The 23,903-nt window shown below is 35.7% G+C and overlaps 3 protein-coding genes across 3 annotated transcripts; 1 reads left to right on the top strand and 2 right to left on the bottom strand.

Moving 5' to 3' along the window:
- Nucleotides 1–287: 287 nt before the first annotated feature.
- On the bottom strand, nucleotides 288–9,345 carry LOC121216888 (probable disease resistance protein At1g61190). The gene is made up of 3 exons (XM_041092378.1): nucleotides 9,016–9,345; nucleotides 2,405–2,460; nucleotides 288–2,224 (listed from the first exon to the last, which is right to left on the bottom strand). Exon 3 carries the CDS (start codon nucleotides 2,209–2,211, stop codon nucleotides 1,312–1,314), a length of 900 nt encoding a protein of 299 aa, XP_040948312.1. The 5' UTR covers nucleotides 2,212–2,224; nucleotides 2,405–2,460; nucleotides 9,016–9,345; the 3' UTR covers nucleotides 288–1,311.
- Nucleotides 9,346–11,730: 2,385 nt separating this feature from the next.
- Nucleotides 11,731–13,064, bottom strand: LOC107889191 (probable LRR receptor-like serine/threonine-protein kinase At3g47570). Its single transcript, XM_041092377.1, has 4 exons — nucleotides 12,775–13,064; nucleotides 12,271–12,608; nucleotides 12,089–12,160; nucleotides 11,731–11,965 (listed from the first exon to the last, which is right to left on the bottom strand). The coding sequence occupies exons 1-4, from the start codon at nucleotides 13,049–13,051 to the stop codon at nucleotides 11,951–11,953; spliced, it is 702 nt and encodes a 233-aa protein (XP_040948311.1). The 5' UTR covers nucleotides 13,052–13,064; the 3' UTR covers nucleotides 11,731–11,950.
- Nucleotides 13,065–18,245: 5,181 nt separating this feature from the next.
- On the top strand, nucleotides 18,246–23,526 carry LOC107942820 (receptor-like protein EIX1). Its single transcript, XM_041092796.1, has 3 exons — nucleotides 18,246–18,418; nucleotides 20,534–23,238; nucleotides 23,337–23,526. Exons 1-2 carry the CDS (start codon nucleotides 18,246–18,248, stop codon nucleotides 23,196–23,198), a joined length of 2,838 nt encoding a protein of 945 aa, XP_040948730.1. The 3' UTR covers nucleotides 23,199–23,238; nucleotides 23,337–23,526.
- Nucleotides 23,527–23,903: the final 377 nt, after the last annotated feature.

Genomic DNA, 23,903 nt, shown 5'->3' with positions numbered 1-23,903 from the left:
AAAGGTTCAGAACCAAATTTAACTAAAAAACCAAATAATGACTAAATTGATAAATAATACAAATGTTAAGAACTAAATTTTAAAATATTTTAATACTTATTGCCTTGACTATTTGAAATATATACTGTGATATCTTCACGTGCAAGGAACATGAATTCTAAAATAATAATAAAAATACCTATTAAAATAATTAATAGAAAAATAAATGATGTCAAATAAAATATGAATATGATAAAAAGAAAATTAAATCTGATGCACTCTTACCTTGATACCATATTTGGTAATTCTTCAGCGATTTCAACTACACTAGAAAGACGTAAATATTTCAGTGCAGACAACTTCACTAATTCTTCACTTGATCTCATTAATTTCAGTGCCAGGCAATGAAAGAATCTCAAGGCTTCTCATATTTGTCAGTGATGATGAGAAGTTTTTCAGCATGCAATTATAACACCACAAAGTTTTAAGATTCGGTAAGGAAGGGAATCCTTTCAGTGAGAAGCTGACACGTTGGAGAAGTAAAACTTGGAGGGCTTTCATTTCTTCAAAAAAAGTACCGAAAACCACTAGGAAATCATCTCGGTTCCTCTTCCTCTCACCCACTAAAACCAAAGTTTTGAGCTTTGAAAATTCCACTTTATCAGGAAAAATTTTTATGATACTACTACAATTCCATAAAGCAATTGCAGTATAACTTTCATCCATATGAGGCCATTCTTTCAACGTATCTTTTACCATGAACCTATTTTCTCCCGTTTATGTTAGCCAATGAGCAAAATCTCGAATCACATCATGGATTCTAATCGTATCTGCACCATCAGTTTCCAATAACAAGCCAGATTTTTGGAGTTTTTTTAGTGCTTCAACAATTTTCTTCCTTTTATCTTCAATCGAGTAAACATTAGGGACCAATCCTACTCCAGTTCAGCACATAATCAATATCTCAGTAAGGATTTCTTCATCTTCAGGAAAAAGGGAACACAGTAAGAAACACATTTGGATGTGATTTCCCGTCATTTGGTTAATGCCTTTCTTCAAGTAATCGTAGCTAAGATTAAGAGGCTCGAGGACACCCCCGAGGACTTCTTCATCATACAAATGGGTTGAGTCCTTGAATCTCTGATTTGCGTCTCTCCACCCATTTAAACTCTCACCTTTTAAAGCTTTGGCCACGACAACAATTGCAAGAGGCAATCCCTTACATTGAGCAGCAACCTCTTTGGCTACATCATTCAAGGTGGAACAATCATCTTCTAAACCAGCTTTATGTCGAAATAAAACCCATGCTTCGTCTTCGGATAAGATGCCAAGTTAAATTTCCTTACAGTTCATTTTAGTGCAGACTTGTTGACGACGTGTAGTCAGAAGAATTTTACAACCCTCGTGTTCATCACCGAATGGAATTCCGATACTCTCCATTTTGAATTCTTCCCAGAGGTTGTCGACAATTACGAGGATTTTGTTCATGCCTTTCATACTCCTGAATAGCTCTTCTGCTCTTCCTTCTTCGGTATTTGTATGAAAATTTAAACCAAACATCTCTGCAATTTTATCTTGAATTGTTCTGATGTTTGGATTTTGGGACATAGTAAACATTACAACTTTATCAAACAACTTTTGTTCTCGAGCATGCTTCCCAACTTCTTTGGCTAAAGTTGTTTTACCAACTCCTGGCATTCCGTGCAGTCCGATCATGTTGACACCCTTAGCATTTATAGCCTCCATGATCTGGTTGAAAGCTGATTTTGAAGATTTAGAGTCCATGAAATCAGTGGATGTGATGAACTCTATTCCTTGAAGAGGACGACAATAGCCCACCTGTGCAAAGTTAGAAGTCTCCAAAAGTTTAGAGATAATAGGAATCTTCTCTGCCAGTTTCTTACTTAAGGAATATCGCCAGCCCCATTTAGGACACCATTTGAAGCACTTGACGCGATCTATTTCATCTTTCAAGTTCTGGGTTTCTTTCAGTTCTTTCTCAGCGCTTGTAAGCCAGTTGTCAACGTCCTTATGGATGAGCTCATTTTGGCTTTTAGCCTCATCGACACGAGTGTCCACCCTCTCTTTCTTCAATTCAAGTGCTTCTCGTTGATTCTTGAAATCTTCAACAATCTCTCCATAACGGAAAAAGTAACGGAGATAGGATGATGCGGATTCCTTTGCCTGGTCTGCCACAATTTCGACAGCAGCAGGGGCAACATATTCCGTCATTTTTGTTGATAGTCTGATGAGGTTGAACAAAAACATTGGTTATTAGTAAGAATTAACATAAAGAGAAATAAAAGCAATTGTGACCAATAAAATCAGTATTTGTAGTAAAAAAATGGAGTGGAAGCTACCAAACAAGAAGCTGTAAATATTGATGTAAAGCAAAGATGTTATTATTGAAGAAGGTAGAAAATACCTCTGTTTCTGTCTGTGAATACCAGAAAGTAAATAGAGCTTGAGAGAAATAAGTAGCTGTAAAAGATGAAAAGAATTGATTTTGTGCAGGTAATAAAATTGAGAGCATGTTTTAACCTTCATATCAGAAATAAATAAATAATTAATGTAATGCAAATAATATAACCATACATGCACACTCAATCCTAATTACTCTTCCCATTATATTCATTCTAAATCGGAGCTATAATTTGTATGTGAAATCCTAAAAACAATTTCTCGTAAAGAAATCCTAAAAAGGATTACATTCTCTTAAACATATTTTATATTTATTTCTACATTTTCGATTATAGATTGGATGCTTTTAAGTTCCTATAGAATTAGAGTTTGTGTGCTCTCTAAAATGTTTAATGAAAAAAACGAGAAGACTAATGAATGGAGAAAGGACACTCTTCATTTGCCCCTTTCCTGTTTGATCCGCATGTTATACACTTTGAGTAAAATCTGATTTGATTTGAAAATTTTGATAAAAAAATTTAAATTTTGATTTAACTAGTTCGAGTTATTTGAGCTAATTAAGTTATTCGGATAAACTCGAATTGACTCGAATATAAATTACACAATTCGAGTTATCCAAAAATGTGTACCTTTCTAAAGTTAAAAATCAAAACCATTAAGTTAAAAGGCAAAACCATTATATATATTGTTTATGCAGTTAAATAATATTGTACTTTGTCTACTAGTTAAACAATCGGTTCATGTAAATGCAACATTGAATATAAATAATAGGATTGGTTAACTCGACTCAACTTGACTTGAAATTTTTTACTCAATTTGATTTGATTAAAAAAATTTTAAATTGAGTTTGATTGCTAAAATAGGATTTATCAACTCGATTAACTCAATTTTTTGACTCGATTCAACTCGACTTAATCAAATACTGTCCCTGTTGGGAAGAAACCGAACAACCGAAACAAAGCGAAAGCACAACCGGTGTTCTTTCTCTCCTTATAACTCCTGTAAAAATTATGGCAAGCACAATAGCACAAGATATGTTCTCTAGCAACCTTAATCAACCACAAATCAACTAATGCAACCACAACAAAAATAAATAGAGACACCGATATTTTTACGTGGAAAACCCCTTTAAATCAAGGGTAAAAAACCACGGGACTTTAGAGTCCGATAAAGAGCTCCACTATCATCAAATGTTCAACTACAAGATCACAATATCAAGCCTACAACAAGCATTCAACTCCGACAAGGCTAACAACATGTAATCTTTAGCAAAAGAGAGAAAAATGAGAGAACATCACCAAAAACGTAGCTGCTGAAAAATGGGTATTTCCGACGCTACAAGACTCGGATGAAAAATCCGACCGTACAAAGTCAAGAACACCTTATCACCTAGCTGCTGTCCAAAAATCAGCTCAATCGAACCACGGATGGACCTTCGATCGAAGAGTTGATCACTGCTGCACCAAGCTTGAAAATCTGATTTTTTTCTATTCTCTTTCTCTCTATTTTTTCTTTAGCTCTCTGCAGAAAAATTTCTGCCCACTCCCGTTAATAAGCCAAAAAATTGGCTTTTGACAAAACCAAAAGAAAAAGGAAGGCAAAACATTTGTGCCAGAAAATATGGGTTTCCCACATAGTGGGACCCATACCCAACAAATCTCCCCCTCCAACTATGTGGGGAATGCCTCCATGCCGGAGGTCAAACAACATGCTTCAAACTTTCCTCTTGGTAAGGCCTTCGTCAACATATCAGCACCATTATCATTAGTGTGTATCTTCTCAAGCTCTAACAGCTTAGCTTCAAGAACATCTCGTATCCAATGGTACCTCACATCAATATGCTTAGATCTAGCATGAAAAGTTGAGTTCTTACCAAGATGAATAGCACTCTGGCTATCACAGTACAGGACATACTTCTCCTGAGTAAAACCAAGCTCATGCACAAACTTCTTCATCCAAAGCATCTCCTTACACGCTTCGGTTGCTGCAATGAACTCTGATTCGGTGGTGGACAATGCAACACACTTTTGCAGTCTCGATTGCCATGCCACAGCTCCCCCTGCATAAGTGATTAAGTAACCTGAAGTAGATCTCCTCGAGTCAATGTCTCCGGCCATGTCTGAATCTGTATACCCAACAAGAACAGGTTTCTCATTGCCGAAACAAAGTTTCATGTTGGAAGTGCCACGACGATATCTCATAATCCACTTCACTGCATTCCAATGCTCTCTGCCTGGATTAGAAAGAAACCGACTAACTGTACCAACGGCATAAGCCAAGTCTGGTCTCGTGCAAACCATTGCGTACATCAAACTACCCACGGTTGAAGAGTAAGGAATTTTCTGCATCTCTTCCTTCTCCTTTTATGTGGAAGGACTATGCTTAACACTCAATCTAAAGTGCATAGCAAAGGGAGTATTCACCGCTTTAGCTTTGTCCATACTAAACCTTTGAAGTACTTTCTCAATGTACCTCTCTTGTGATAACCATAATTTCTTGGCCTTTCTATCACGTGTCAGTCTTATGCCAAGAATTTGCTTTGCTGGCCCCAAATCCTTCATTGCAAAGGATTTACTCAACTCTTGTTTCAACTTCTCAATTCTAGAAGCATTCTGACCAACAATAAGCATATCATCAACATAGAGCAAAAGAATAATAAAATCATCACCAGAGAATCTCTTAACAAACACACAATGATCAGAAGTAGTCTTCTTGTAGCCTTGCTCCCCCATAACAGACTCAAACTTCTTGTACCATTGCCTTGGAGCTTGCTTCAAACCATACAAGCTCTTCTTCAATCTGCACACATAGTCCTCTTTCCCTTGTGCAACAAAACCCTCTGGCTGCTCCATGTAAAGCTCTTCTTCCAAGTCACCATGAAGAAAAGCAGTTTTCACATCCATTTGTTCAACCTCTAGGTCATAACAAGCTGCCAAACTCAGTATAGTTCTGATAGAGGACATCTTCACAACCGGAGAAAATATTTCTTCAAAATCAACCCCCTTTTTCTGAGTATAACCCTTGACGACCAATCTAGCTTTGTATCGTGGAGATGAAGACTTCTCTTCTTGCTTCAACCTGTAAACCCACCGATTCTTCAAAGCTCTTTTGCCCTTAGGCAGTTTCACCAATTCAAAAGTATGGTTCTCATGCAATGATTGAAGTTCGCCTTTCATCGCTTCAACCCAGTGATCTTTGCATTCACTCTCCATAGCCTCTTCATAACATTCAGGTTCTCCCCCGTCAGTCAAAAGAACATATTCATCAGGAGAATACCTGACAGAAGATCGTCGATCTCTAGAAGACCTTCGAAGTGGAACTGCTGGTGGAGCTATAGGTGCTTGTTGTTGATCATTCACAACATCATCCATGGGAGTATCAAAGTCACCTATAGTCTGATGGTCACCACTAACATCACCATGCACATCATCCTGGATAGGATCTGGTGAAGAGTCTAGGGGAACCGGATTCACATCGATCAAGTCACCACTACCTTGTGAATCCACTTTCTCCGTCTTATCAATGTCATCAATGGTCTGATCCTCAATGAAGACAACATCTCTGCTTCTCACGAGTTTCTTCTGAACTGGATCATAGAGTCTATAACCAAACTCACCATCTAGACCATAACCAATAAAAATGCATTGTCGAGCCTTGGCATCCAACTTGGATCTTTCATCCTTTGGAACATGAACAAATGCTTTACAACCGAACACACGTAGGTGATCATATGACACGTCTTTACCAAACCAAACTCTATCTGGCACATCACCTTTCAAAGGAACACTAGGAGACAGATTTATCACATGTGTCACTGTATTCAAAGCTTCAGCCCAAAACGATCTTGGTAACTTTGCATCTGACAACAAACATCTGACTCTCTCAATCAATGTTCGGTTCATTCTTTCAGCTAACCCATTTAACTGTGGAGTCTTTGGTGGTGTTCTCTGATGTCTGATTCCCTGTCGCAGACAATACTCATGAAACGACCCTGTGTACTCGCCACCATTATCAGTACGAATGCACTTCAACTTCTTCCCAGTTTCCCTTTCAACTGATGCTTGAAATTGTTTAAACACCTCAAAGACTTGATTTTTAGACTTTAAAGTGTAAACCCATAGCTTTCTTGAACAATCATCAATGAAAGTCACAAAGTAAAGTGCACCACCATGTGATCTTACTTTTATCGGACCACAAACATCTGAATGGACCAACTCTAGCAACTCTGATTTCCTATGAGGAGGATGGCTTCTAAATGAAACTCTTTTCTGCTTTCCTGCTAGACAATGAGCACAATTCTTCAGTGTAGCATTCTTTAAACCCGAAAGTTGATTCTTCTTCGCTAAACAGCTAAGCCCCTTCTCACTCATGTGACTGAGTCGTTTATGCCACAACTCAGTTGAGTTGTCATTCAGTGTCACATTCACCGTCTCTCGAGAAGTCAAAGCTTGCATCAAGTACAAATTTGAGCTCTTCTTTCCTCGAGCCACAACCAAGGAGCCTTTAGTCAGCTTCCACTGCCCTTCACTGAAAGTGTTACAGAATCCCTCATCATCAAGTTTTCCTGCAGAAATTAAATTCAAACGGACATCCGGTGCATGTCTGACATCCTTGAGAGTTAACTTTGTTCCATTGTTACTTACCAAGCTAACATCTCTCATACCAATAACCGAAACCAAACCATCATTACCCATCTTCAATACCCCAAAATCACCAGGAGTATAAGATGTGAAGAATTCCTTCCTCGACGTGACATGAAGTGATGCACCAGTATCAATCACCCAACTAGTCTCGTCGCATGCTAGGTTGACCAAATTCTGATCACAAATAACTAACAAATCTTCACGAGTAACAGTAGCAACACGCTCGGATTTTTCATCGTCATTCCGGTCGTGTTTATCACCACCACTTTTGTTCTCTTTCTTCCACTTGAAGCAATATTTCTTGATATGGCCTTTCTTACCACAATGATGACACTCAAGATTCTTGTATCTCGATCTTGACTTGCTTCGGCTTTTATCTCTACCCTTTCCATCTTTGTCTCTGTTTCTCCCCCTGTTCTCGATAACCAACACCTCGGACTGTGATGTAGAACCCTGAGATCTTCTTCTAACCTCTTCATTCAACACACCACTCTTAGCCAAATCCAAAGTAATAATACCCTGTGGGGCAGAATTAATGAGTGAGACTCGAAAGGTCTCCCAAGAGTCTGGTAGAGTAGCAAGCAACCAAAGTCCTAAAATCTCGTCATCAAATTTGACACCCATACCAAGCAACTGATTCATCATACTCTGAAATTCACTAACATGGTCAGCTATAGACATTCCTTCTTTATATTTCAGCGCCATCATTTTCTTCAGCAAAAATAACTTGTTATTGCCCGACCTCGAAGCATACAAGCTTTCAAGCTTCTCCCACAATGTTCGAGCATGTGTCTCCTGATCAATGTGATTGTAAACATTTTTTTCAACAAATTGCCGAATAAAGCCACACACTTGTTGATGCTCAAATTCCCATTCTTCATCACTTTTCGAATCGGGTTTTTGAGTAGTAAAGACCGGAAGATGCAAAGCCTTCACAAACAACAAGTCCTTCATTTTATTCCGCCAAAGTTGATAATTTGTGCCATTCAACATAATCATCTTGCTCGTATTAATTTCCATAATTATCTGACACAATAACCAAGCTCTGGTACCAGTTTGTTGGGAAGAAACCGAACAACCGAAACAAAGCGAAAGCACAACCGGTGTTCTTTCTCTCCTTATAACTCCTGTAAAAATTATGGCAAGCACAATAGCACAAGATATGTTCTCTAGCAACCTTAATCAACCACAAATCAACTAATGCAACCACAACAAAAATAAATAGAGACACCGATATTTTACGTGGAAAACCCCTTTAAATCAAGGGTAAAAAACCACGGGACTTTAGAGTCCGATAAAGAGCTCCACTATCATCAAATGTTCAACTACAAGATCACAATATCAAGCCTACAACAAGCATTCAACTCCGACAAGGCTAACAACATGTAATCTTTAGCAAAAGAGAGAAAAATGAGAGAACATCACCAAAAACGTAGCTGCTGAAAAATGGGTATTTCCGACGCTACAAGACTCGGATGAAAAATCCGACCGTACAAAGTCAAGAACACCTTATCACCTAGCTGTTGTCCAAAAATCAGCTCAATCGAACCACGGATGGACCTTCGATCGAAGAGTTGATCACTGCTGCACCAAGCTTGAAAATCTGATTTTTTTCTATTCTCTTTCTCTCTATTTTTTCTTTAGCTCTCTGCAGAAAAATTTCTGCCCACTCCCGTTAATAAGCCAAAAAATTGGCTTTTGACAAAACCAAAAGAAAAAGGAAGGCAAAACATTTGTGCCAGAAAATATGGGTTTCCCACATAGTGGGACCCATACCCAACAGTCCCTAGTTCCAAGTTTCTTGTTCTAGTTTGTTAAATCTTTAAAATGAATCTATAAACTATTTAATTAAGACGGAACTTGTGTGAAACTTTTTTATATGAAAAATAAAATCACAAGTGATTTAAAATGACTCCAACCAAACTAATAGAAATTTGAGAAGGCCAATACGGAGCAGTTCCTCAAAACTTACCTTCACTGAACTATCCTCTGCGCTGTTTCTTTTGCCAAGTCGAAATCAAGGTATGAAGAAAGTTTGGTTTCCAGAAATAAAAGAAAGTTTGCTGGTTTTTTTTTTCCCCCTTAATTGAGACAATAAAAGAAAATGTGAAAACTGAAAAACAAATAGTGGAAATTATCACACACAGTTTTTTTTTTTTTTTGGTGATGATCACAGACAGATTTGAGAATATGGAAGCAAAAAAGGAAATGATGAGAAACACAGATTCGAGAATTAGAAAGCCAAAAACAAAGAGTGGAAATGATGAGAAACACAGGGTTGAGAACTTGGAAGCAAAAAGCACTTTGGGTGAGAACTTGACATTTTCATCTTGTAAACCGAATTAGTCAATGCAACCTCAATGATATAATCATCCCTTTTAACTTAACTTTTTTTATAAATAAATATATTATAACAATTTTATAACACGTTATATTTTTTTATAGTATACTTTTTTGCCATACTGTTAAAATTTGTTTAGGATTTAAATAACATATATAATTTTATAACATACATGATCATGCTTCTAATATATTTTTTTAACTAAAACTTATAATTTATCTAACTTGAGTAACTGAAAAAACAAATTTTAAAATGAATGACCAAAATAGGAACACGAATAAACTCAAGTAGCTATCTAGAAAATTTACCCTTAACATAAATCCTTCTGCATTTTCACCTATAAGTTCAGAATGTAATTTTTTTAAATTGCTTTCATGATGTCCCGCATTTCTTGTTATATCGGCAATAGACCTCATGATTTAAAATAATTCAATAATTTATCATTATTTTTGCATCATTAGTCCCTATTAATTTAGAACCATTTTAAAAAGGTCTTTCTAATATTTAACTTTATATAAAATTAAAATAATTCAATAATTTAACTTTGTAAAGAAAAGTCTTTCCTGCAATAATTGTGAAAGTTATCGTCTACCTTAGTCATTGGGCAATATGTCTTCCTTTGTGGGATTCATCCATAAACTTCGTAGCTTACTCAATGGGGCAATATGACTTTTCTTTACATCGTTTCCTTTATGTTCACACTCCTAATATGTATTATTGATGTCAAGCATTTGAAAACATAAAAATAAAAATCTAGTATAGTAAGTATGACTCAATTAATGGAAAAGAAATTATCAACCACAAAAATTAAAAACCAACCCACAAATTTTACACATTATTATTTACTTAATCACTTTTGATTTATGGATAAATTTTATAAACCATAAGCATTGATTAAATTATTATATTTGCATGTATCATTCTTATATACTAAATATTTTATGATCATTACCAACAAATGTTTGGTGCAATTGTAAGACATATTGCATTTTCAAGGGAAGGCGTAGGTTCAAACTTTAGAGTTGACATAATATAGAGGAGTAGCTACGAATCTCGAATATAGATTGTAAAACAGATATGAATACCAAAAATATTATGATGATTTAATTATTTAAATATATATAATATCTTGAATTAGTAAAATTCTCTCTTAGGAAATAAAGATAGAAATATTTCTATAAAGATAGGAAATAAATATATGAATACCATAAAAAGTTTTTTTTCTAATTTTAAAGCATCAGAAATATTTCTATAAAGATAGGAAATAAATATATGAATACCATAAAAAGTTTTTTTTCTAATTTTAAAGCATCTCTGTTTTTGCATGATTTTTGGATTTTTTTAAATTATAATTTTTAATGATTTTTATTTAAAATACGAAAAACTATATTATTTATAATTTTTATGTACTTTGAGAGAATAAGTACTAAATTAAAAAAATATATAAACATTAAATACTAAAAAAATTATTTTTTTATAATTGCCACATCAATAACTCTAATAGTAAATTTGGGCTAAAGAACTAAAATTATTAAATAAAAAAATACTAAGACTCAAAATCTAAAAATTAAAATATAAAAACCAAATTAAATTTGACCTGAAAAAAAAAACAAAGCTACCTCTAGTTGTCTTGTAAGATAAATTGATAAATTGGGATCTTATTTAATATTGAATTTTGTGTATATACTCTGGTCATTAGTTTAATCATGATTTCGTGAAAACCACTCTTTGATTTAGTATGCTTCTGCATTATTCATTCGTGGAAAAAAGGCATTCAGGTCTTGTGACCTTGGAAATCAAAACGTAATTTTCCATTCTTTTTCCACAAAGAAATCGCAGTCTACTTTGTCTAGATACTGATCCAAGTGGGGGGCTCTAGCGTTTACTCGAGAAGTCTCTCACAATCATTTTCTTATACAATAAATTAATGTTTTTCTGAATATATATATATTTATAGAAGTGAAATGCAGAAAGTGGTGGTAAAATGCATCTATTTTTGCTTAATAAAAAAATCAGCTTTGAATTACCATCCACTATCCATGCTTTTCTTCGAGCAACCATTTACTGGGTGAGGAGGACAAAGATGATCAATGTATAACGTTTCATCTTATGTCTACCATTTCATCTATGTCGTCTTGCTTAGTCAAGAGAAATAGGATTAAAACAATTTTTGATTTTTGATTTCTTTTATCATTTATATTTGGACTCTTAAAGAATATTTAAACTAGAAATATATAAGATTTATTTAATAAATATAGATAATGTTAGATCATATGATCCGAATTTCGTCATTTGTTAAAAAATAAAAGTCAAAGGTAAAATATACCATAGTTGCAAATATGCAATAGAACATAGTAGATTTAATTACCAGCACAAAGTTCTAATTTATGGATTTACAAAGGGAAGTGGTTTATGTTTAATAGAAATTGCAAACACACTATATAACATATTATTCTTAAAGTCGAGTTTTCTTAGGAGAAATCAAGTCCTGAAAATACAAAATACAATATGAATAAAGGAGAGTAGTTGCACTTTGCCTACAATAAGCCGCTCGATTCCATTGATATTATGGCACCTTAGGTAATTTGAAAACAAGGATTTATCAAAAACGTAGTGGAATTCAATGTGTTTTAAGTAATGTAATGATTGATTTTTTTAAGAATAACGCAAGTTGTATACTTCAGCATAAGAAGACATTATTATATACCTGCGGATTTAGCATCATATAACGTTGGGTAAGAAGCTTGCATCTAATAGAACAAAGCTTGGAAACAACATCAATTATGTCTATCCTCTCACTTGGTGAATCATATATACCTGCGGATTTAGCATCATATAACGTTGGGTAAGAAGCTTGCATCTAATAGAACAAAGCTTGGAAACAACATCAATTATGTCTATCCTCTCACTTGGTGAATCAGCAGAACAGATGATCCCTAGTTCAAATATTGAATTCAAACATTGAAGATGTATGTCGTTTCCTAGATTGATCTTGTTGAAGGTGATGTTTGTGACTGTTCCTTGTTTAGCTCTCTCTTGAAGAAGAATGGGATCTATAATCTCAATCACTCGTCCAGGCAAAGCTGCTTTAACAAAGTTACGAAGACTTAAATTTTCCTTGAAACTTTCATCAGTTGGCCTTTTCCTTGTAAACATTTCTAGCAAGAGAATGCCATAACTATACACATCACCTTTTGTTGATAACTCACTTCCCATCGCATATTCTACAATTAATTCATCACAAATAATAATTAGAATTAATTGCAAAGGAAAACTCTTGAAGAATATAAAGATAGCTTCTAACATCCAATCTCTAAAGATACAAAGAAATGTTTTTATATTGTATGTTTTGCTTTCGAATAAAAGAAGAAATTAATAAAGTGAACTTACCTGGTGGAGTATAACCAATAGTTCCTCTTAATCCAAGGGAGCTTGACTGATTAGTAGAATAGTTAATCGTGTTTACAGAAAGGATTTTTGCTAAGCCGAAATCACTTATATGACCAACCATTTTCTCATCAAGTAGAATATTGCCTGGCTTGAGGTCACAATGAATGATTGGTATCTCACAACCATGGTGCAAATATTCAAGTGCATGAGCAACATCTATTGCCGCGTTAATTCTTTGGACGAAGCTCAAGTTTCTTATTGCTTTTGATCCATTCATGTCATCAAATGGATGCAGCCAGTCCTCAACGCTTCCATTCGCCAGGAACTCATAAACCAATGCTTTAAAATCATTGTCTTGGTGATCAACACCTGAAATGGTTGTTAATAACTTGACAAGATTCCGATGTGTTGAAAGTTGGACTGCATTACAACACAAAACCAGCAGCCAGCTTCTGTCAAGACCAGCAGCAGCTATCGAGCTCAGCTGATTTTGCTTGGCGCGCAAGATTGTTTTTGAACCGAATGAAGCAACCAACTTTGCTGTTTTGTTTTGATGTAATTTGGTTCGGTTCAATCTTAGTTTGTTTGTAATACTAGTTAAACTTAAGTTAGTGATAAGATCTTTTGATGTAATGGCTGATTGGTCAGCTATATTTGATTATCTTTTAGCTAGTGATTAGGTTTGTATTAGTTGGGGCAATTAAATACATTAGGTAACTGTCAATGTACATTGTAACTCATTTTATATTTCAAATTTGAATGAAAAATTAGTAATGTTCAGTTACAATTTCTGCTGAGTATTCAAAACTTTGTTTGCTGCCTTTGTTTTGTTTCTTTTTGCTTCGATTCCTCCATGATCTGCTTGCAAATTCAGTTTGTTGCTGCTGCCATTATTCCAACAAATGGTATCATGAGCCCGAATCTTTGAGGGGCCTTTGTTTGCATTCTGTTGAGTTCAAATCAAAACCAACAGCAAAGCTTAAAACTAAAAAGGATCGAAGCACTTAAACTCAGTTTAGCAGGATGAGTTTCACTCCACCACCTCCACCGATGTTCACTAGAGAAAACTATCATATTTGGATAGTCAAAATGAAGACTTACCTCCAGGCACACGATCTTTGGAGTGTGATCGAGAATGATGCTGAACCACCTCCATTGAGAGCTAATCCCACCATTGCACATATGAGACAGCATGCTGAGGAGCGAGCCAAGAAGCATAAGTTAATGGCCTGCTTGCAAAATGGAGTCTCTGATGTGATATTCACTCGTATCATGGCCTGTGACTCACCAAAGCAGGCCTGGGAGAAGCTGAAGGAGGAGTTCATGGGGACTGACAAAACAAGGCAACAGCAAGTCATCAATCTCAGGAGAGACTTTGAGAATTTGAGAATGAGGGAGTCTGAGACCATCAAGCAGTACTCAGACAGGATAATGGCCATTGTCAACAGCATTAGGCTTTTGGGAGTGGACTTCACAGAGAGTAGAGTTGTTGAAAAGGTCATCACTACTCTCCCTGAGAAATTCGAGTCAAAAATCTCTTCACTTGAGGACTCGAGGGACTTATCAGCCATTTCATTGTCTGAGCTGATAAACTCCCTGTACGCACTTAAGCAAAGGAGGGCAAATAGGCAGGAGGAGAATCCTGAGGCTGCTTTCCAGGCTAAAGCCAGTGAAGGCTCGAGTGTGAGTGCAAAAGGCAAGAAGCCTTGGCACAATAGGAGGGCCAAGTCAGGAAGAGATGAAGCAAAAAAAGTGTTCCCACCATGTGTTCACTGCAAGAAGACAACACACTCAGAAAAGTATTGCTGGTTTAGGCCAGACATCCAATGCAGGAAGTGCAAGGAGTTTGGTCATGTGGAGAAGGTGTGCAAGGGCAAACCAAAGGAGGCAGCCCAACAGCAAGCTAGACCTGCTGAGGATTTGCAAGCTTAGGAGCATGTATTCACAGTAACCTATTTTGTTGGCACAACAAAGGCCAACAATGATTGCCTACTAGACAGTGGCTGCTCACATCATATGGCAGTAGATGATAAGCTGTTTAAGAGCCTAGACAGAAGCTTCCACTCGAGGATCAGAATTGGAGATGGCAAGCTGATTGAGGCTAAGGGAAAGGGCAATGTGTTGGTTAGCACTGATTCAGGTAACAAGCTGATTTCTGATGTGCTTTTTGTACGTGACTTAGACCAGAATCTGCTTAGTGTTGGCCAATTAGTTGAAAAAGGCTATACCTTGGTCTTTAAAAATGGTTGATGTATTGTTCAAGACATGCATGGTCAAGAGCTAGTCTCAGTTTCTATGACTGATAGATGCTTTATGCTGGATGTTAGCCAAGTAGAAAGAAAGGCATACACCAGTCTGGTTGATAGCACAAACTTGTGGCATAGGAGACTAGGCCATGCCAACTTTAGATCCTTTGATCTGTTGCATAGGTTGAATTTGATTGATGACATTTCAAAAATTGAGGTTAGTGGGAATGTTTGTGAGGTTTGTCAGCATGGTAAGCAGGCTAGATTGCCTTTTCCTGCTGATAGTGCTTGGAGAGCTCAAAACAAGCTTGAATTGGTGCACTCTGATGTCTATTGTCCTATGAGAACACCTTCAATCAATGAGAATAGGTATTTTGCCCTGTTTATAGATGATTTAACAAGGTTGTGCTGGGTCTACTTCTTGAAGCAGAAGTCAGAAGTGTTTGAAGCCTTCTACAAATTCAAGGCATATGCTGAAAATCAGTCAGGCTGCAAAAAGGGTTCTTAGATACACCAAAGGCACAACTAACTTTGGTGTGATGTTTGAAAGTGGGATGAAACTGAAACTAGAAGGTTACTCTGACAGTGACTGGGTAGGATCCCTCGATGACATGAAGAGTACCTCTGGATACTTCTTCACACTTGGATCGGGCATGTTTTGCTGGAGCTCAAAGAAGCAACAAACGGTTGCTCAGTCCACAGCTGAAGCAGAGTACATTGCTGCAGCATCAGTAGTCAATCAGGCCATTTGGCTTAGGAAGCTGCTTCAAGACCTTAATGAAACACAAGCTGAAGCAACTGAAATTTGGGTGGACAATCAGTCTGCAGTTGCAATAGCTAAGAACCCTGTGTTCCATGGTAAGACTAAGCATTTTAAAATCAAACTACATTTTGTTCGAGAGGCTGAACAAGCAAAGGAAGTCAGCCTTGTTCATTGTAGCTCAGGGGCACAATTGGCTGACATGCTAACCAAGCCCTTAGGAGCAGCACAATTTGAAGCATTGAGAAGTGCAATTGGTATGTATTGCATACAGTCCAAGGAGGAGTGTTGAAAGTTGGACTGCATTACAACACAGAACCAGCAGCCAGCTTCTGTCAAGACCAGCAGCAGCTATCGAGCTCAGCTAATTTTGCTTGGCGCGTAAGATTGTTTTTGAACCGAATGAAGCAACCAACTTTGCTGTTTTGTTTTGATGTAATTTGGTTCGGTTCAATCTTAGTTTGTTTGTAATACTAGTTAAACTTAAGTTAGTGATAAGATCTTTTGATGTAATGGCTGATTGGTCAGCTATATTTAATTATCTTTTAGCTAGTGATTAGGTTTGTATTAGTTGGGGCAGTTAAATACATTAGGTAACTGTCAATGTACATTGTAACTCCTTTTATATTTCAAATTTGAAAGAAAACTTAGCAATGTTCAGTTCCAATTTCTGCTGAGTATTCAAAACTTTGTTTGCTGCCTTTGTTTTGGTTCTTTTTGCTTCGATTCCTCCATGATTTGCTTGCAAATTCAGTTTGTTGCTGCTGCCATTGTTCCAACAAAGAACTTTATCTGAATGATAATCTTTTGGTACTAGCTGAGAATCAAGTTAGGGGCGATTTTTGGTTGAATGAAATCGGAAAACTACCAGATTTTAGGGTTCTAGATCTTGGGTACAACCTTTTAAATGGATCCATAAGCAAAAGCATTGGACAACTTTCCAACCTGCATGTCTTGCAGCTTGCAGGGAATTCTTTTGATGGTGATGCGATTTCTGAAGCTCATCTCTCAAATTTCACCAACTTACAGGTGTTGGATTTATCGTTCACTTCTTTGACTTTGAAATTTAACACCAGATGGATTCCTCCTTTTCATCTGAGTCAAATAATGCTTTGCTCTTGCAAGTTAGGGCCTCGTTTCCCAGATTGGCTTCGGACTCAAATGGACTTCCTACTGGTTTTGGAATACCTTGATATTTCTGCTTCAGGAATTTCGGATTCTCTTCCCTACTGGTTTTGGGACCCATTTCAGAGATTAAGGTACCTAAATATGTCTTTCAACCAGATCAGTGGTACCTTTCCAAATAACTCTATCCACATAAGCCATCTAGATCTAAGCTCTAATAATTTCTCAGGACCATTGCCACATTTTTCTTTAGACTTCAGTGATACCGAGACCATTAACCTTTCCAAAAACAAGTTTAATGGTTCAGTCTCTCCACAATATTACTTATGAAGTCTCTTTGGCATTGCTTGATCTCTCAAATAATTAATTTTCTGGAGTGGTTCCTGATTGTTTTCACAGTTTCCGGTCTTTAACAGCTTTGAATTTGGGTGATAATAGTTTCTCAGGCTCACTTCGAAGTTCCTTAGGATCTCTGACTTCTCTTCAAATGCTAAGTTTACGTGGTAATAAATTCTCTGGAGAATTACCTTTATATTTACAAAATTGTACAGAGTTAAAATTCCTGGACTTGAGTGATAATGAATTATCAGGAGAAATACCTATGTGGCTCGGGCTGCGAATTTCATCTTTGGTTTTTCTTAGCCTTCAAAGGAATCAACTCAGGGGAAGGATTCCTTATCAACTTTGTGAATTGAAATATCTACAAATCTTAGACCTCTCTGTAAATAAAATATCTGATTCCATACCACCGTGCCTCAAAAATTTCAATTCCATGGCAAAAAAAGTGAGTTTAGATAGAAGGATTGAGCTTCACCAGTTAGATCAACCGTATGTGAGATCGTTGGTTGATGTTAGGTATGTTGATGAGGCATTGATTACATGGAAGGGAACAAAGCAAAACTATCCACAACTTGGACTGCTACTAGCCATTGATCTCTCGTGTAACAAATCCTGAAGAATTAATTATTCTTCAAGAACTGGTTGCATTGAACCTGTCAAGAAATTTTTTTACAGGAAAAATTCTTCAAAAGATTGGGCATCTAAGACAACTAGAGGTGCTTGACCTGTCAAGAAACAAGCTTTCAGGAAACATCCCAACGAGCTTGTCTGAATTAACATATCTAAGTATCTTGGACTTGTCTTACAATGACTTGTTAGGAAAAATTCCAACCAGCACTCAACTATAGAGCTTTGATCCTTCTTCATTTTCCCATAATAGAGGACTTTGTGGTCCTCCTGTTTCACCGAATTGCTCAATGGTGGAACCACCTCCTGGCAAACCTGCAGTAGGAGGTGAAGAAGATTCTGATGATTAGTTCATGAAATGGTTTTACACTGGCATGGGACTTGGATTTGTTGTGAGTTTCTGGGGGTTTTGCGGTGTTGTGTTCTTTAAGCGTTCATGGAGGCATACATATTATCGTTACTTGGATAGTGCAAAGGATTGGGTTTATGTTTCATTTGTTTTGCTGAAAACAAGGTTAGTGAGGAGAATCAAAGGTCTTTCAACAAGGTAATAAATTGACTTTCTTCACTCCTTAACAATGTTCTTTCAACATTGAGAAATATATCTTAAACTAACTAACGAAGTTCCATATTATTGTTTTTCATGTCTGGTCTGATTAGAACTGCAACTGAAGGTGATATTTCCTGCACCGAGAAAATCTTAATAAAAAAGTTTATAAATGAATACATATTTGTCTTTCTGATGATTTCTAATTTCTATATATTAAGAAGAGAGTTGTGATGGGAAATATGTCTTGGTTTTGTATTATTTTGATTGTATTATTGGAATTATGTGCAAATATGATTGTATTATTTTGAGAACATATTGTGAAGATTGATAAAAGCATATTAACAAATTTTTTATTATTTACATATTCACTTACTAAGCTCTATGCTTAGCCCCTTTCTTTCCCCTTGTCTTATAGTGTCACTAAGCTAGCTCGGGGTACGGAGATCGTTGAAGATCCATCCACACTATCAACACTCTTTTGGTATTTTGAAATCAATATTTTGAATTATGGCAAGAATAGAAGGCTTGGTGATTTTGTTATGTGTCATAAATGATTTGGCCTAAAATGTTGGTCTATGCTATTTGATAATTTATTTTGTATAAAGCCATTGATGTTGGCTAATATTGATCAAGTTATATGTTCATGATGATGCATTTCGTGGATATGCAAGCTTGCATGACTTGACCGAAAAGTTTTAATTTAAATATATGTATATAAGTCTTGGTTTTGTACGATTGCATGTGTTCATGTTCTGGTAATGTCTCGTACCTTATTCCAGTGTCGAACATAAGTAAAGGGTGTTACATGGGTGATCCCAATGCCTTATCTTATAATCAATTGACTGAGCAAAAAAAAATGGAAAACATGCAAATACATAGTAATTTTGGCGGTAGAAGATCCAAACTTGAATAACCGATATCAATTCTAAGTTTTAATCGATATTCATAAACTCCAAAATTTTAATATAATAATCAAAACCAGAAAAACTTCAACATGAATCTCAAACATCAATATATATAATCGAAAATAAAAATATCAAATCCATAAAATCTTAAAAACAAATCAATCCAAAAATAATAGAGAATCAACTTGTTCTTAATTAATGATTCAACATGATGAGGCTCGGAATCCACTTGTTAAAACCATTGTAAGTCTAATGTGGAAAATTGAAAAATTACATTGTAAAGCTGAAGTGGAATTTAGAACAGAAGCAAAACTGGCCTTAATTAGTGCTTATAGTCAAAAAGTAATTGGACACAAGAATTGCAATTGCAAGGTAATTTCTGATTCATATTATTGAAGAATTCAAGACCCATTGTTCGTTTGCTTCGAATGAAACTGAAGAAGAAAATTGTGGGTAAATTAAATTAATCTGTTAAAGAAGTAGTTACAGATTAGCTGAGTTGTTAGCTATACTGTTAAGAGAAGCAGTTAGTCAGAGTCTATAAATGTTCACGATTGGCTTTGTATTGAGTCAAGTTAGAAGTCTAAATTCAGAATTGAAAAAATCTGTTCATTAAGAATTCTTTAGTTTCTTAGAATTTACCTATATTTCTTCAAATTGAAACAAAAAGCAAGTCTAAGTCAGGTATAGTAGGACTACCAAATTTCACCCTATCACACGTTATTCAGACATTATTCACATTGAATATATTAAAAATACTTCAATTATGATTTTAATTTTTTATTATAATATTTGAATTGTCAAATAACAAATGACATAATTATAATTAATTTTTTTATCATATAAATTTTATATATCCTTAAAATATTTTATTATTATGTTAATAATTATTAAACTGTAAGTATATAAAAATCCAATTTCAATGTTTTCTCTACAATATGTCGTCAAGAAAAAGGAAAACTACAAAACTCTAAATCAATGTTGAAGTCGTCCATTAAAGGTTTAATACATCCATATAGTATGAATGCTCATATGCCATTCAAGCTGGGTCTTTATAAAGAGGGCTTTCCTCAGCTATTAGCCTTCAAAATTAAAACAACAAAACACTATTTCATTTCCTCTTGCTTCATTTTTGATGATTACGATGTCAAGTAAGAGTTCTCATAAACTTGTTTTATTTTTTGCAATATCTTGTCTTCTTCTTCAGGAGAAATGCACTGAAGCAAGCGTATAAAGAGAGTGAGAAAAAAGCGCTACTTGAATTTAAGCACAGCTTTCAGGCCATGGATTCGTCAGGCGACGATGCCCTTTCTTTATGGGAAAGTGAGGAGTGCTGTTCTTGGCTTGGCGTCGAATGCAACAGCCTTACAGGATACGTCGAAATGCTCGATTTTAGATTTCGATCTTGGGTTGTAGCAGGTACGATTAGCCCTTCACTGCTTAAACTACATCATTTGACTTCTTTAAATTTCAACAGTAATGATTTTAATGGAAGTCTCATCCCAGAGTTTTTTGGTTCCTTGAAAAAATTGAAATTACTGGATCTCTCTAATGCTAATTTTAGAGGTCCAATTCCTTCTCTACTTGGAAATCTTTCAATGTTGGAGACTCTTAGCTTGGGTGGCAACGGTAGGGTTTTCAATGTTGGAAAACTTGAGTGGCTTTCCCCTCTTTCTCGTTTGAAAGAGGTTGATCTCAGTTTCACTAACCTGAGCAATGCCAATGATTGGGCTCAAGTCATTAGCCACCTTCCTTTGCTCCAAACACTAAGTCTAAGACATTGTGATCTTCCAAGCATATCTTTTTCATCACTTTCCCTTGCCAACTCTTCTACATCTCTCACCTATCTCGATCTCTCTGATAATAATCTCCCTTCTTCTGCCATATGTCCATGGCTGTTTAATGTTAGCAGCAACCTTGTTTCCCTTAATCTCTCAAGTAACAAGTTGAAAGGTCCAATTCCAGAAGCTTTTGGGAACATGATGGCTATTGAAGAACTTTATCTGAATGATAATCTTTTGGTACTAGCTGAGAATCAAGTTAGGGGCGATCCTGGGTTGAATGAAATCGGAAAACTACCAGATTTGAGGGTTCTAGATCTTGGGTACAACCTTTTAAATGGATCCATAAGCAAAAGCATTGGACAACTTTCCAACCTGCGAGTCTTGCGGCTTCCAGGGAATTCTTTTGGTGGTGATGTGATGTCCGAAGCTCATTTCTCAAATTTCACCTATTTAGAAAAGTTGGATTTATCCTACACTTCTTTGACTTTGAAATTCAACACCGGATGGATTCCTCCTTTTCAATTGGGTCAACTAAAGCTTTGCTCTTGCAAGTTAGGGCCTCGTTTCCCAGATTGGCTTCGGACTCAAATGGACTTCCTGGGATACCTTGATATTTCTGCTTCAGGAATTTCGGATTCTCTTCCCTACTGGTTTTCGGACAAATTTCAGAGACCGTATTCTCTTCCCTACTTGATTGGCGCCCGAGTCCTATGTCTGCGATTATCGTACATAAACTTGTCTTTCAATCAGATCAGTGGTACTTTTCCAAATATATCTATCAGCATATGCCATCTAGATCTAAGCTCTAATAATTTCTCAGGACCATTGCCACATTTTACTTTAGGCGCTAGTGATATCGGGACCATTAACCTTTCCAAAAACAAGTTTAATGGTTCAGTCTCTCCAATTTGCAATATTACTGATGAAGTCTCTTTGGCATTGCTTGATCTCTCAAGTAATCAATTTTCTGGAGTGGTTCCTGACTGTTTTCGAAATTTGTCGTCTTTAACAGCTTTGAATTTGGGTGATAATAGTTTCTCAGGCTCACTTCCAAGATCTTTAGGATCTCTGACTTCTCTTGAAATGCTAAGTTTACGTGGTAATAAATTCTCAGGAAAATTACCTTCATCTTTACAGAATTGTACAGTGTTAAAATTCCTGGACTTGAGTGATAATGAATTATCAGGAGAAATACCTATGTGGCTCGGGCAGCGGATTTCATCTTTGGTTTTTCTTAGCCTTCAAAGGAATCAGTTCAGGGGAAGGATTCCTCATCAACTTTGTGAATTGAAATATCTACAAATCTTAGACCTCTCTGTAAATAAAATATCTGATTCCATACCACCGTGCCTCAAAAATTTCAATTCCATGGCAAAAAAACTGAGTTTAGATAGAAGGATTGAGCTTCACGTGTTAGCCTTTGGTGAAGGGTATCAGAGATCGTTGATTGATGTTAGGTATGTTGATGAGGCATTGATTACATGGAAGGGAACAAAGCAAAACTATCCACAACTTGGAATGCTACTAGCCATTGATCTCTCGTGTAAGAAATTAACAGGAGAGATTCCTGAAGAATTAAGTAGTCTTCAAGAACTGGTTGCATTGAACCTGTCAAGAAATTTTTTTACAGGAAAAATTCTTCAAAAGATTGGGCATCTAAGACAACTAGAGGTGCTTGACCTGTCAAGAAACAAGTTTTCAGGAAACATCCCAACCAGCTTGTCTGAATTAACATTTCTAAGTATCTTGGACTTGTCTTACAATGATTTGTCAGGAAAAATTCCAACCAGCACTCAACTACAGAGCTTTGATCCTTCTTCATTTTCCCATAATAGAGGACTTTGTGGTCCTCCTGTTTCACCGAATTGCTCAATGGTGGAACCACCTCCTGGCAAACCTGCAGTAGGAGGTGAGGAAGATTCTGATGATCAGTTCATGAAATGGTTTTACACTGGCATGGGACTTGGATTTGTTGTGGGTTTCTGGGGGTTTTGCGGTGTTGTGTTCTTCAAGCGTTCATGGAGGCATTCGTATTATCGTTACTTGGATAGTGCAAAGGATTGGGTTTATGTTTCATTGTTTTGCTGAAAACAAGGTTAGTGAGGAGAATCAAAGGTGTTTCAACAAGGTAATAAATTGAGTTTCTTCACTCCTTAATAATGTTCTTTCAACATTGAGAAATATATCTTAAACGAAATAACAAAGTTCCATATTATTGTTTTTCAGGTCTGATTAGAACTGCAACTGAAGGTGATATTTCCTGCACCTGAGAAAATCTTAATAAAAAAGTTTATAAATGAATAAATATTTGTCTTTGTGGTGATTTCTAATTTCTATATATTAAGAAGAGAATTGTGATGGCTTTCTTTCACTTTCTTGTAATACCTTTATCTTTATCTTATATTTGGTTTGTACATTTCTTTTTTGTCAAAAGTAATTTCATCAAAACAAGAAAAGATTACTTAGCTAATAAAAAGGGAAAAAAAATATATTGATTGGAAAAAAAATATTGATTGGAAAAAAAAAATAATTCATCTTATTTTAAAAAAATAAAAATTTAAACATACTATAATGTTGAAATAAATAAAATAAAATTAACTGAAATCATTTTCCATTAAATGGTAATTAGTTCTTCCATATCAATTTTCACATTTTTATAGAAAAATTCTATCAGGTATTGTTATTTTGAATTATGAGAGGCATATAAAAATTTAAATCATTGAAAAATTTTAAATTTTAATTGATTTAATTTTTTAGTGGTTTATCAAACAATTCAAAATACAAATTTTGAGG

This window comes from Gossypium hirsutum, chromosome D05, assembly GCF_007990345.1.
Source record: "Gossypium hirsutum isolate 1008001.06 chromosome D05, Gossypium_hirsutum_v2.1, whole genome shotgun sequence".
NCBI lineage: Eukaryota > Viridiplantae > Streptophyta > Magnoliopsida > Malvales > Malvaceae > Gossypium > Gossypium hirsutum.
The sequence above is the reverse complement of the archived record's forward strand: the minus strand, read 5'-3'. Positions and strand labels throughout refer to the sequence as shown.

Bases quoted from the DNA above. Each gene is read 5' to 3' on its own strand.
- LOC121216888 (XM_041092378.1), bottom strand. From the start codon at position 2,211: ATGACGGAATATGTTGCCCCTGCTGCTGTCGAAATTGTGGCAGACCAG.
- LOC107889191 (XM_041092377.1), bottom strand. From the start codon at position 13,051: ATGAATGGATCAAAAGCAATAAGAAACTTGAGCTTCGTCCAAAGAATT. The intron at 12,609-12,774 runs GTAAGTTCACTT...AATTAATTGTAG, and splicing joins TATTGGTTATACTCCACCAG to AATATGCGATGGGAAGTGAG. The intron at 12,161-12,270 runs GTTGTTTCCAAG...GACATAATTGAT, and splicing joins AGAGGATAGACATAATTGAT to GTTGTTTCCAAGCTTTGTTC.
- LOC107942820 (XM_041092796.1), top strand. From the start codon at position 18,246: ATGGGACTTGGATTTGTTGTGAGTTTCTGGGGGTTTTGCGGTGTTGTG. The intron at 18,419-20,533 runs GTAATAAATTGA...CTTCTTCTTCAG, and splicing joins ATCAAAGGTCTTTCAACAAG to GAGAAATGCACTGAAGCAAG.